Below are 13,627 nucleotides of genomic sequence, written 5' to 3'. Positions count from 1 at the left end.
TCTGTAACCCAAACTGCTCCCTAAAATGCTGCTCCTGAAAGAATAGAGACCCTTGAGAACAGCTAGGGGGTTTGGGAGGTCTGCAATGGGAGGGGAGAAATTCTCTGTGAGTTCACGGAAATCCATTCATGGAAGTCCTCTGCGTTCCAATTCACATGACCGTGAGGTGGCAGAGTCCTGATCCAGTAGAATGGACTGTACCACTTCACTGGAGCTACGTCCGGCAGCAAACACAAGGCAACCTGCTCCCACCCAAGTTCCACGACGCACCGAGCCCCAACGGCTTGTTCAAGACCAGGAGGAGGGATTATATTTTCAGACTTCCACCACCCTTATCATTCGCTGTAAGTGGAAAACTAGCACACCTTGCCAGGCCGTAGGCTCAACTCTTTTTCCCATTTATTTTTGGGTGTGTTTTTACCTCAGAAACCTTCGTTTTCTGACCTGAAGTTTGTAGCAGTACCACCTCTTCCATCACCTCAGAATGCTACCACCTTATCTGCCTTCAGGTATAGACCAGGCCCTTTGTTCAAGAAGGACTGATGGTTGTCACAATGAAGATTGTCGTTAGGAGCGCTGAGTTATAGTACTCACCTGTACTTGAGTAAATTTAGGACAAAGTTGTGAAAGGTTTTGTTTATTTTTACACAGATTATGAGAATTCCTAACAGCTGTAATGCCAACGTCCAGTTCACAAGATCCAGAAACACATATGCATTAAAAATAAAGAGCCCTCATCTATCCCACTGTGTCTCTTCTATTAACAGTATTCACTGGTGCACACAAGAGAAGGATAAAGCCACTTTTACTTTCACTTTGAAATTCTCTGTCTTGTGTCTGATAGTTGTGTTTGCCTGAGAACAACAGCCAGGCATGAGATCAATTTATGGGAGACCACCTGAGACTGTTAAATGGGATTGCTAACTGTCCTGGAGAAAAATTATCCTGTCCCAGCTACATAGAAATGCGCAGCTGAATTTTTTCATTGCATGGAGCTAAATAGCATCACCTGGTCAATAGCATCTCATGCAATTTCTGTTAAAAGAGGAGGACATTTTTTATTTTCCATGCTGCTGGCAACCATAGAGCTGTATGATGTCTGGAAGAAAAAGTGAGAGATAAAACTTGACTGAACAAACACAGCAGCAAACTGGTCAGCATTTGTAAAGCTTGAAATTATTTTGCTCTGGCGCTTATCGTCTCCGTGCCTCTATACCTGGGATATACTATGACGAATAACATAAACTCTACTTATGTAGGGAAACTTCATCCGAATGGAAAAAACTCATACCAGCAATTAGTTTTTGGACTCACATAGTCCAGTTGTAGAAAAACTAAAAATCCTGGTTTCTTAAGGAGAGATTTAAGCATTCAAAGTTTGGGAAAAACAAGAGAGAACATATTTGGATTGCATAGGATAAGAAGATTCAGGTTGGTAGCCGTGTTGAGGTTTACCAAAAATACAATAAAATAACAAAAATATTTATTATATAGTGTACACATATAAAATTTTAAACAGTAGGAGTCTGATAGCTGTTCAAGTCAGCAAGAGTGCCCATAGTTTTTGCAGATGAGATATTTTCTTTGGTTTCATCTGTTTTCATGTGATATTCAACGACTAGGAACGCTTGTTAAATGTAGTCTGATAGTCAAATTCTACATTTCTAGTGGTTGAATATATCTTGTATATCACATGAAAACAGACAAAATATATCTTCAATATTTCATCTGCAAAAAACATGGGCACTCTTGCTGATTTGAGCAGCTGTCTGACCTCCTACAGATGTTGCAATGGCTTCTAAAGCAGGGTGTGATACCAAGCAACCAAAAACTATTAAGACCTGACTTAAGAAGACTTAACAGTCAGTTGAATGTCATATGTTAGGATTGTGTGTCCAGATTAGGGCTTCCAGTCTCAGGGTGGGGGCTGGAGATCTCCCAGAATTACAACCGATCTCCAGACATAAAACACTTATTTATGAATTATTTATTTACTTAAAACATGTACTCCACTTCTCTTGGCAAAAAAAAAAAGGCTGCTTTGGAAGGCGGACTGCAGGGCATTATACCCTACCGAGTTTCTTTCCCTCCGTAAACCCCAGGCTCCACCCTCAAATTCCCAGGTATTTCCAAAACCGATCTTGACAATCCATGTGCAATCTATTTAATCCATGTGCATCTATTTAGCACAATAGGAGGAAGAGCAAAGGGTGGTTTGGGAATTTTGACATCTTACTAAGCCAAGGATCAAGGTCATCTATCTTATCCCCCTTCCCTCCCATGCTAATGCAGTAATTATAAAGTTTAATTCAACTGGTATTCCAATAACAAGAACCTCTTGTGGCGCAGAGTGGTAAGGCAGCAGACATGCAATCTGAAAGCTTTGCCCATGAGGCTGGAAGTTCGATCCCAGCAGCCGGCTCAAGGTTGACTCAGCCTTCCATCCTCCCGAGGTCAGTAAAATGAGTACCCAGCTTGCTGGGGGGTAAAACGGCAATGACTGGGGAAGGCACTGGCAAACCACCCTGTATTGAGTCTGCCATGAAAACGCTAGTGGGTGTCACCCCAAGGGTCAGACATGACTCGGTGCTTGCACAGGGGATACCTTTACCTTTACCTTTATTCCAATACTAAGTGTGTATATACTACCACAGTGTAATCAGAGTAATGTCAAAGTAGCTTGGTCATATTTATAAGAATGTATCAACAGATGGATTAATCATTACCCTGAGGCAGCCTTGATAATTGCAGGAGATTATCATGCGAGGGAGGGAGCATATGATGAGACCATCTATTCCCCTTTTCACAAGATTCCTCCTGATCCCCTGGAGGAATCCTCTCTTTTTTTATAGACAGTCTAAGGATAACAGTTGTAATTTTGCAGAATTAAATTATTATTTGATTTTTACCCCGCCAGTCCCTAAAAGGGCTCAGGGCAGTTTATGTGTAATGCAAATGGTTCACAATTTTAACCTAATATTACAAAATGGAAGAATTAATCCTGGGAATTTTACATTTCTGCCTGGCGTAGATACATCAACAATCGACTAACTCATGTTATCACATAATCAGGCTTAAAATGTCTGTCCACTTGAAATGTCGGTACCAAAGGTAGTTAATCAAATATTATTTGGATTGGTAATATTGATACAAAAGCTTTAAACCTTTGGAAATAATACAAGCTATACTGGCTCTACCATACTATATATCAAATTCCGTTTTATGTTTAGAAGCTGGCCTGGTTACTATTGAAGCTTGAATGTGACTCTCTTTGTTTGGGTATTGGCTAGAATCAGTCTGTTTTCCAGTAGGCCTGACTCCATTTATATTGATTGGCAATCAGTCAAAGTGGGAAAATCTCCTAAATAAGAAGATGCAGAAAATGCTAGAATCCAGCGGAGAATGCTGTATTCTGGTGTACATGTCTTGTACCACTCTTGGGACAAGTGGAAGCACACTAATTAGGGTTGTTGATTCTGACATGGGAAACTGGGGGAATTTAGGGTTGGTACCTGGGGAGGATAGAGCTTGGGGAGGATAGAGAAAGTTCAGTGGGGATATGATGTCATAGAACCCACCCCCTAAAGCTGCCATTTTCTCCAGGAGTACTGATGTCTGTAGTCTGGAAATGTTGTAATTCCAGAAGATCTGGAGATAGTCAAACCAGTTTATAGTTCAAAGGTTTAAAGAGGAGGGCCTAGATTCTCAATACAAATCACCGAAAGGGCAATCCTAAACAGGGTTCTCCCCTTCTAAATCCATTGAAGCCAATGGGCTTCGGATCACACTGTGAAACAAGGTCTCAGTTCTTTCAAATAATCTTGAGAGCCAGCTTGGTGTAGTGGTTAGGAGTGCGGACCTCTAATCTGGTGAGCCGGGTTTGATTCCGCACTCCCCCACATGCAGCCAGCTGGGTGACCTTCGGTGGCCACAGCACTGAGAAAGCTGTTCTGACCGAGCAGCAATATCAGGGCTCTCTCAGCCTCACCCACCCCACAGGGTGTCTGTTGTGGGGAGAGGGAAGGGAAGGCGATTGTAGGCCGCTTTGAGAGTTCTTCGGGTAGAGAAAAGCGGCATATAAGAACCAACTCTTCCTCTTCTTCTACCTCACAGGTACCTCTTTCTACTTCTAAATGTTAGCAAAGCAAAACACCACAGTGGATTCTGTAAAATACTGGCCCATTCGTTTTATTCCTGCACTTAGTTCTAATGGCAACCTTTTAACTGAAGCACACCCAAATGCGGATGCCTCAGATCTCCCTCCGAATACTTGTTTTTAAAGAGTGAGATGTCTTTTTATAATGTGATGGTGGACAGAAGTGTAAGCACTGCCATGTCAAGTTCAATTTCCTTTCTTTACCACGAAGCTGAAAGAACAACCTCCTTTTCCTCTGAACGTTTCCTTTTCCTACTTTGAATTTCTGACATGCCAATTAAAGGCCTGGCAAGAACTTTGGCCTCCTGCAGTTCCTGTTCTTTGAACAATCGCTGTCAGAAAGACACTGGGAAAGTGAGGAGGCCGTGTCTTTGAGTCATCTCTTTCCATTTGCATCGTGTTTCCTGCTTCATGAATTCCACAAAAGGTATATCCTGCGGCTTCAAAAGAATTTTGGTTTAATCCTACATTTCTTACAGGCCTTTATTGAAGAAGAGTTGGTTCTTATATGCCACTTTTCTCTACTTGAAGGAGTCTCAAAGCAGCGTTCCCTTTCCTCTCTCCACAACAGACACCCCGTGAGGTAAAAGAGGAAGAGTTCGTTTTTATATACTGTTTTTCTCTACCCAAAGGAGTCTCAATGCGGCTTACAGTCGCCTTCCCTTTCTTCTCCCCACAACAGTCACCCTGCAAGGTAGAAGAAGAAGAGTTGGTTCTTATATGCCACTTTTCACTACCCGAAAGTCTCAAAGCGCCTTACAGTCACCTTCCCTTTCCTCTCCCCACAACAGACACCCTGTGAGGGAGGTGAGACTGAGAGAGCCTTGATATTACTGAAGAAGAAGAGTTGGTTCTTATATGCCACTTTTCTCTATCTGAAGGAGTCTCAAAGCAGCTTCCAATTACCTTCCCATTCCTCTCCCCACAACAGACACCCTGTGAGGGAGGTGAGGCTGAGAGCCCTGATATTACTGCTCTACCCAAAGAGGTCTCAAAGTGGCTTACATTTGCCTCTCCCCACAACAGACACCCTGTTGAACACTAGGGCAAAGATATCAAGGGCTTCTCAATTACTTAAAAAAAGAGAGAGAGAATTACAACAAATCAGGCAGAATGCTATTGCCATTAGAGTAGCAGAATAGGATTTGTGAGACCTGAGTTCAAATCCCCACACCGCTTGTTGTGTGACCATGAAAGCTTGTTGAGCCGATGGCAAGTGCAAGGGTTAGGGTAGGTCCGATTGGGGTGTGAGGGGCGGACTGACATGCAGAGAGGCGAATTTGGCCTCTCCGCATGTCAGTCCGAGGGCAAGGTCCATGAATTTTGATCACGGACCCGACCCACCTCAACCCCTCTTACTGCTTTATTAAGAGGGAAATATGTTTTACTCTTCTAAACTATAATGCCTTCCCTTTGGTTTATTTGGAAGGGAAATTTGAAAGGCTTCCAATTGAAAAACGTATCCCTGTTGACAACAGTTTAAGGCCACTGATAAAATATTTCCTGTGTCAAGACTCAAGGAGCAATTCCAAGGCTACACTGGAATGAGCAATGAACCTCCAGTCTTCCTCTTCCACAGAACCATAAACAAGTAGACCTAAATGTATTTAAGGACTATGCGGTCTCTCCATCTATCCTGTTATGACTTCTCCCTCCCCCCTGCGGTTCCAGAAGGTCTGGCCATTCACACTGTGTGGGGTGACAACATGAGGACTGATGCCCTGGACCGGACGGTGCCCACAGAGGCTGTAGGGCAAACGACATAGTGATGTGTTCCAAAGGGTGGCCAGGTCACATGCCAATGAGGACTGTGCTAAAGAATGGCTGCTAGGAGAAGGAGTTTTTGGAGTAGTATGCCTTGTGACCTCAATAATAGCTTTCGGAACTGGTTCTTGCGGTTTCTTGAAAGTTGCCCCTTTCAGCTCCGTACCAACCACTGGCTCTTGTGTTTACATTTCATTCGGTGCTTCTTTGGTGATGGTTAAGATGAGTGAGCAACAGTGAGAACTGAACATGGAATCACTAATTGGTTCAAAATTGAGAAAGGAGTTTGGCAAGGCTGTATACTGTCGCCTTGCCTATTTAACTTGTATGCGGAGCACATCATGAGAAAGGCAGGATTAGAGGACTCACAAATTGGGATCAAGATTGCAGGGAGAAATATCAACAACCTCAGATATGCAGATGATACCACTCTAATGGCAGAAAGTGAAGAGGAACTAAAGAGCCTGGTGATGCGGGTGAAGGAGGAGAGTGCAAAAGTTGGCTTGAAACTCAACATCAAGAAAACAAAGATCATGGCATCCGGCCCTCTCAATTCCTGGCACATAGATGGGGAAGATATGGAGATAGTGACAGATTTTATTTTCCTGGGCTCCAAGATCACTGCAGATGGGGACTGCAGCAAAGGAATTAAAAGACGCTTCCTCCTGGGGAGGAAAGCTATGGCAAATCTAGACAGCATCCTAAAAAGCAGAGACATCACCCTGCCAACAAAAGTGCGTTTAGTCAAGGCTATGGTCTTCCCAGTTGCAATGTATGGCTGCGAAAGTTGGACCATAAGGAAGGCCGAGCATCAAAGAATTGAGGCTTTTGAACTCTGGTGCTGGATAAGACTCTTGCGAGTCCCTTGGACTGCAAGGTGAACAAACCAGTCAATCCTAGAGGAGATCAGCCCTGACTGCTCCTTAGAAGGCCAGATCCTGAAAATGAAACTAAAATACTTTGGCCACCTCATGAGAAGGAAGGACTCCCTGGAGAACAGCCTAATGCTGGGAACGATTGAGGACAAAAGAAGAAGGGGACGACAGAGAATGAGGTGGCTGGATGGAGTCACTGAAGCAGTCGGTGCAAACTTACATGAACTCCGGGGAATGGTAGAGGACGGGAAGGCCTGGAGGATCATTGTCCATGGGGTCGCGATGGGTCGGCCACGACTTTGCACCTAACAACAATAACAACAAGATGAGGAACTACCTAGAGCCTGTTTGCGTGTCCTGGAATGTCTACCGTTTGGATTCGACCTTGAAAACACCTGGACTGAAATCACCAGTGGAGAGCAGGAAACAAGCAAGGAGGGTGGGATCTCCAACAATCAGTTTGAGGGCTGAAAAGACCAATTGTTCTACTTGGCTGCTGGGTTAACAGAAGTGGGTAAAGTCTTCTCATATAAGGTGGCCTTAAGGTGAGAGAAGCAGTCCACATACGATTTTGGGGGTAAATTGCTGGCAGATCTTACACGGTGCTATGTTGTGGTTTTCCCCGAGGAACAAAAGACAGATAAAGTGCTTGTCTGTATGAGTCATCTCCATAGAGCAAAAGATATGATTTTTGAATAAAGACATCCTTGTTGATAAAGAGAGGAGCTAGCAAGGAACGTTCTTCTCAAGGTGGCAAAGAGAACACTGAGGGAGGGAGAGGGACTCCAAACAGTTCCAATTGGGAGAAGCCCCCTCCCACTCTGCTACTAGGCTAGCTAGTAATCTTGTGTGCATGTGTGCACAGTCCCTCTGTGAGGTAGCACAGAACAACAACAATTAACCACAGTCACACCCTTCAAAACTAATTAGGTCAATGCAAATTGAGAGTGTAACCCTGTTTAGGTAATCTCCGATCTCAGAGAGATTGTTCACCTGCCCATTAAGGGAGGTGGAAACGACCAAACACATCTTCTGCCCTTTGTATTTCATAGCTTGCAGCAAGCTTATCCGACTCCTGACAGGAAGCCAGACCAATCACAAGAACTAAAGAGCATCTTGATGCAGGTGAAGGAGGAGAGTGCAAAAGTTGGCTTGAAACTCAACATCAAGAAAACAAAGATCATGGCATCCGGCCCTCTCAATTCCTGGCAAATAGATGGGGAAGAAATTGAGATAGTGACAGATTTTATTTTCTTAGATCACTGCAGATGGGGACTGCAGCAAAGAAATTAAAGGACGCTCCTGGGGAGGAAAGCTATGGCAAATCTGGACAGCATCATAAAAAGCAGAGACATCACCCTGCCAACAAAAGTGCGCTTAGTCAAGGCTATGGTCTTCCCAGTTGCAATGTATGGCTGCGAAAGTTGGACCATAAGGAAGGCCGAGCGTCAAAGAATTGAGGCTTTTGAACTCTGGTGCTGGAGAAGACTCTTGAGAGTCCCTTGGACTGCAAGGTGAACAAACCGGTCAGTCCTAGAAGAGATCAGCCCTGACTGCTCCTGAAAAGGCCAGATCCTGAAGATGAAACTCAAATACTTTGGCCACCTCATGAGAAGGAAGGACTCCCTGGAGAAGAGCCTAATGCTGGGATCGATTGAGGGCAAAAGAAGAAGGGGACGACAGAGAATGAGGTGGCTGGATGGGGTCACTGAAGCAGTAGGTGCAAACTTAAATGGACTCCAAGGAATGGTAAAGGACAGGAAGGCCTGCAGGATCATTGTCCATGGGGTTGCGATGGGTCAGACACGACTTCGCACCTAACTACAACAACAGTTAAGATCATTTGAAATTAAACAGATATAAAGCAGAAAAAGTCATAGAATCATAGAGCTGGATGGGACTTCTAGGTTTATCTAGTCCAACTCCTTGCAGAATGCAGGAAATTCACAACCAGCTGCCCACCCACAGTGACCACAATTCCATGCCCAGATGATCCCCCCCCAAAAAAAAAAACAATCCCTGGCCAATCTGGCCTCAAAGAAATTTGCCTCCCAATTCCAAAGTGAGGATCGACAATTCTCTGGGCATTCAACAAGGGACCACACAACCCAAGCACCCACGCAATCCCTTCTGTCCACCCACTCACAATCTGCCAAGTTTACGTAAGAGTATGTTTTATTATTTTCAACGCTCTAGAACAGCAGTCTCATCCAACAGACGGTAGCCTGGCACAGACAATAGCCATATACATTCATTGAACCTGCTGCATGATTGTCCATTGTCCAAGATTTGTAATGCTACATTGCAGGTACTCACAGAAATATTTATTTATTTATTATATTTATATACCAATTTATATACCGCCCTCCCCAGGGGCTCAGGGCGGTTTACATAATAATGTAAGAACAATACATAAGAACAATACATTTCATATATGTCTTTTCTCAAATAGCCCAGGCAAGCCTTAGCAGGGCTTGGAAGCTAAGCAAGGCCGACCCTGGCTAGCATTCGGATGAGAGGCCACCAAGGATGTGGGTGAAAGTTGTAGATGTGGTTTTAAAAGTTATTAACTGTTTTTAACTTCTACTGTTATTGATGATATATGTTGAACATCGCCCTGAGCCAGCTGGCCAGGAGGGCAATTCATAAACATATAATAATAATAATAATAATAATAATAATAATAATAATAATAATAATAATAATAATAATAATAATATAGCTTCAGATTAGAAGCCACTGCAGTAAACTGGAACTGGCGACTCTTTGTTAGAAGGGAAAAATGGAAGAAGGGGAAAATGGTATAAGCCGCTTTGGGTCTTCCACGGGGATAAAAGCAAGGTATAAATCTAAGAACAAACAGAACCCTGAAAACCCGGGCTCTTTCCACACATGTAGGATCATGTCGCTTCCATGTGCCTTTGCAGCTAGGTTTGCTTCTGCAGAACAGACGTCCAAAGGGGCAGACAAAGAACCCGGCCAGGACAGCTCTCCCAAACGGAGGGAAGGAAGCGCGCCTGACCCAGAAAGCCAACCGGGTCAGGCATCCAGCGCTGCCCACCCCCAAGGGGCAGGGCGCTTCCCACACTAGGCGGGCTCCGGCCCGCCCACCAAGCGACGACATCCTAGTCTGGCGGAAGCGTCGCGTCTTCGGCTTCCATCTTTCTCCGACCGCTGCTTCCGCCCGACCTGGAAGAGGCGCCGTGCCCGTCTCTCCTGCCGAAATGCTGCGCAGCGCACCGGCGGCCAGGGAAGGTACGTGCTGGACGCATCGGTCGGCGTTCCCCTCGCCGCCGCCGCCTGCCCCTTTGGGGCTTCTTTGCAAGGATTCCCCCCGGCTGGCCCTTCTCGTGCCCGGCGGGGAGGAGAGAAGGCGTCGCAGGCTGGCTTGTTCCCTGGGCAGCCCCGAAAGGGCCATCTGCAGGCTCCGGTTCTTTGCAGGGTGGCCGCTCCGACCTCGCTCGCCGGGATTTTAACTGATGGGCCGCAGCGGGGGACGCTTTCCCGCCTCCCGAGTCTTGTCTGTCGCTTTTGGTAAAAATCTGTCACTTAGGAAACGCACACACACACTGTTCTGAAATAAAGTGGTCGGAATGGTGCCAACCTGGAGGTTGCTATAGAGCATCCTTCCCGGGGGAGCTCTTGCAGAACGGGGGTCCCACCAGGCACAGCTTGTTCTGAGGCAGACAATCCTGCTTGTAGGGCCTGGGTAGGAAGCTTTTGCTTATTTGTTCAATTTATAGACTGACTGACTGGCTCGGGGCGGTGTACAACGATCATAGTCCACGCAGGGAGAATAAATTCAGATACAACTGGTAATTGATTTGAAAATGGATTAAATTAAGATATATAATCAATAACAGTGATGAAACCATTTTAAAAATGCACTTGCAGACGATCGTTTTCACTGCACTTCAAATAGATTCTTCAGGGCTTGTTAGGAGCGAAGTCGTGTCCGACCCATCGCGACCCGATGGACGATGATCCTCCAGGCCTTCCTGTCCTCTACCATTCCCAGGAGTTAATTTAGGTTTGCACCGACTGCTTCAGGGACTCCATCCAGCCACCTCATTCTCTGTCGTCCCCTTCTTCTTTTGCCCTCGATCGCTCCCAGCATTAGGCTCTTCTCCAGGGAGTCCTTCCTTCTCATGAGGTGGCCAAAGTATTTGAGGGCTATAGGTTTTTTTTCGGTTTTGGTTGTTTTCATGGGAGGGTGGGAGCCCTTTGATGTAATTGCAGGATTGTGTAGGTGTGTTGGCTTTGTGAGCTGCCCTGAGGTGACATACACATTTTCTAAAAAATATTTTACAGGTGCTTTTCATAATTTTATAATACATATTTCATAAATGCTTTCTAAACTCCCGCAGCACAAAGTGGCCTTTGTGTGCATGCATAATATGAGGCAGGACTGGAAATTCTTAGGACTATTGCCCTCCCTGCCGCCGCCGGTACACAGCCTGAAAATGGTTGTGGACCACTGATCTAGGCTTTTATGGAGCTTCCAAAGCAAAATGGCAATTTTCCCACCAGGCATTTTTTTGTGGCCAAGGTGCTTAACCATCTGAACAGGCTCTCCTGCCTAACACCCTGCCCAGGCTTCTGGGCCAGCCATGCCCCTCGCATCAAAGCTGGGCGAATTAGTCTATATCTTGAATGGCTTTAACATCAGACCTGGGGAGATGTTTTAACTGACATGGCTACTGTACTAGTATTTGAGTTTAAGACAGGGGTAGTCAAACTGCGGCCCTCCAGATGTCCATGGACTACAATTCCCAAGAGCCCCCTGCCAGCATTCGCTGGCAGGGGGCTCTTGGGAATTGTAGTCCATGGACATCTGGGGGGCCGCAGTTTGACTACCCCTGGTTTAAGATTTTAAGTGTTTTATTATACACGATTATTCCTCTTCTTGTAAGCTGCCCTGAGACCTTTTTGGAGAGGGGCGGTCTAGAAATCCAAGGAACAACAATAATAAAAGACTGCTTGTTTTTTCTTCTGACATGCACAATATGCTTTTTCTCCAAGGAACCATACTGTTGGTACCTCCCATTAAAGGTAAAGGTATCCCCTGTGCAAGCACAGAGTCATGTCTGACCCTTGGGGTGACGCCCTCTAGCGTTTTCTTGGCAGACTCAATACAGGGTGGTTTCCCAGTGCCTTCCCCAGGTACCTCCCATTAGGCACAGGTTACTGTGAACCTTTCTAGTGGTACAAGTCTCTCATAAACCTCCATTTGATCCTTTCAAATGGGCAGAATCTAAAGTTTCCTTCTCAGAAGACATCTTTTTTGTTGGAGAGATGACTTCTGCAAGAAGGATTTAATTTGGGACTTTATTGGCCTGGAAGGAATTGTGTATATTTCACAAGGTCTCAAGGATCCTTCCTTGGTGCCAAAGGTATTGTCCCCTTATTCTGTTTGTTTGTTTATTTATTCGATTTCTATAACCTAGAGTTGGTACTACCACACTTTTGTTCTACACCATGTCATCCCAAAGAGTCTGGCACAAACAGACAAGAAAAGAAAACTTTATTCAAACAAAATAAACTCTAGGGAATCTTATAAGTTGGATGGTTACCTTGTTGAACCTTTGATATTAGTAGACCCAAGATGTATGTCTTAAAATATAAGGTAGCGTGTTGAAGACTAACTTTATTAAAAACCAGTTTAAAGAAATACTACACTATACTGATAAGTTCACTGAGGAAGTAAAAATGAAAAACGAGGCTGTTGTACCTAGGAACTCGTTCTGCTTATAACAGTTTATATTGTTTGAATAAAGTTTTGCCATCGCCAGCTTGAAAACTACCATTTCTTGTCTACTCGTCTTCAGCTGACAGGTCGCCTCTGCACAAACTAGATGAAGGCAGGGTTCCATGAGTCTGCTTAAATAGGACAGTGCAGACTAGCCTAAAGGATTTTCTGCCTGTTTCTCACAGCTCAAGGCCATTAGGTGTGTTGAGCCATTTATCTAAAAGGCTTATGAAGTGCAAGTCCTCTGAAGCAGTCAACCTGTGGTCCTCCAGATGTTCATGGACTAAAATTCCCATGAGCCCCTGCCAGCAAACGCTGGCAGGGGCTCATGGGAATTGTCATCCATGAACATCTGGAGGACCACAGGTTAACTACCCCTGCCCTGAAGGATGTTATGACCCACTCCACCAGACCTGTGGTGTCAGCAACTTTTTCTACCAGGGTTCTGGTGGAAGAAATCTGTAGAACTGCAACCTAGTCCACTTTTTATACCTGTGTGAGACCCAGTAGGTGGGACCAGTTAAAATCTGTAGAAACTTCATCTGATAGAATGGTGTGCCACATAGTTGTGTGACAGAATAAAAATAAAAATGAGGATCTCACCCAGGTTGTAGGATGGGCCTATAACCGGTTTGGATGTGACTTCCCCCACTGAAGGAGAACAAAGCATTGGAAGTCACTTGGCGGTTTGTTCTCTTCAGCAGGTAGAAGACACCCACACTGCACCACCACAGAAACAAATGTAAAAGCCTAATCAGAAGTAAAATTTGTTTTGGAGCTGGGCTCTACTAAAACTGGAGGGTTTTAGATTTGCAAATTGGCAAATCGGTATAGCCCTGCCTGGAAAGAGAAGAGTTGTGACCTACCAGTTCAGATGACTTTGCCCCACTAAAGAAGACAAACCATCAAGTAACTTCAAATGTTCCGTCCTCCCAGCCAAGGCATATTCTTCCATTGCTGCATTTTAGACTAGCCTCCCTGATCGCTGTCTCTAGCCAATGCTATGCTGAGAAGATCCAACATGTTCAATAGGACTTCAGGTGCAATGATGAAGGTCTTCTTCTCCAGACTACATTGCTGGCT

The 13,627-nt window shown here is 44.9% G+C and overlaps 1 protein-coding gene across 2 annotated transcripts in view; it reads left to right on the top strand.

Moving 5' to 3' along the window:
- The first annotated feature begins 9,753 nt into the window (after positions 1 to 9,753).
- LDAH (lipid droplet associated hydrolase) overlaps positions 9,754 to 13,627 on the top strand; it is a 132,052-nt gene continuing 128,178 nt past the window's right edge. For both annotated transcript variants that reach the window (XM_077311649.1, XM_077311639.1), the window contains exon 1: positions 9,754 to 10,050. In XM_077311649.1, the coding sequence (XP_077167764.1) occupies positions 10,020 to 10,050 (31 nt within the window). In that variant the 5' untranslated portion in view covers positions 9,754 to 10,019. The remainder of the gene's footprint in view (positions 10,051 to 13,627) is intronic.

The sequence above is a fragment of the Paroedura picta genome, chromosome 1 (genome assembly GCF_049243985.1).
Source record: "Paroedura picta isolate Pp20150507F chromosome 1, Ppicta_v3.0, whole genome shotgun sequence".
Lineage (NCBI taxonomy): Eukaryota > Metazoa > Chordata > Lepidosauria > Squamata > Gekkonidae > Paroedura > Paroedura picta.
Note: the sequence above shows the minus strand (reverse complement) of the source record. Positions and strands in the feature narration are given on the sequence as shown.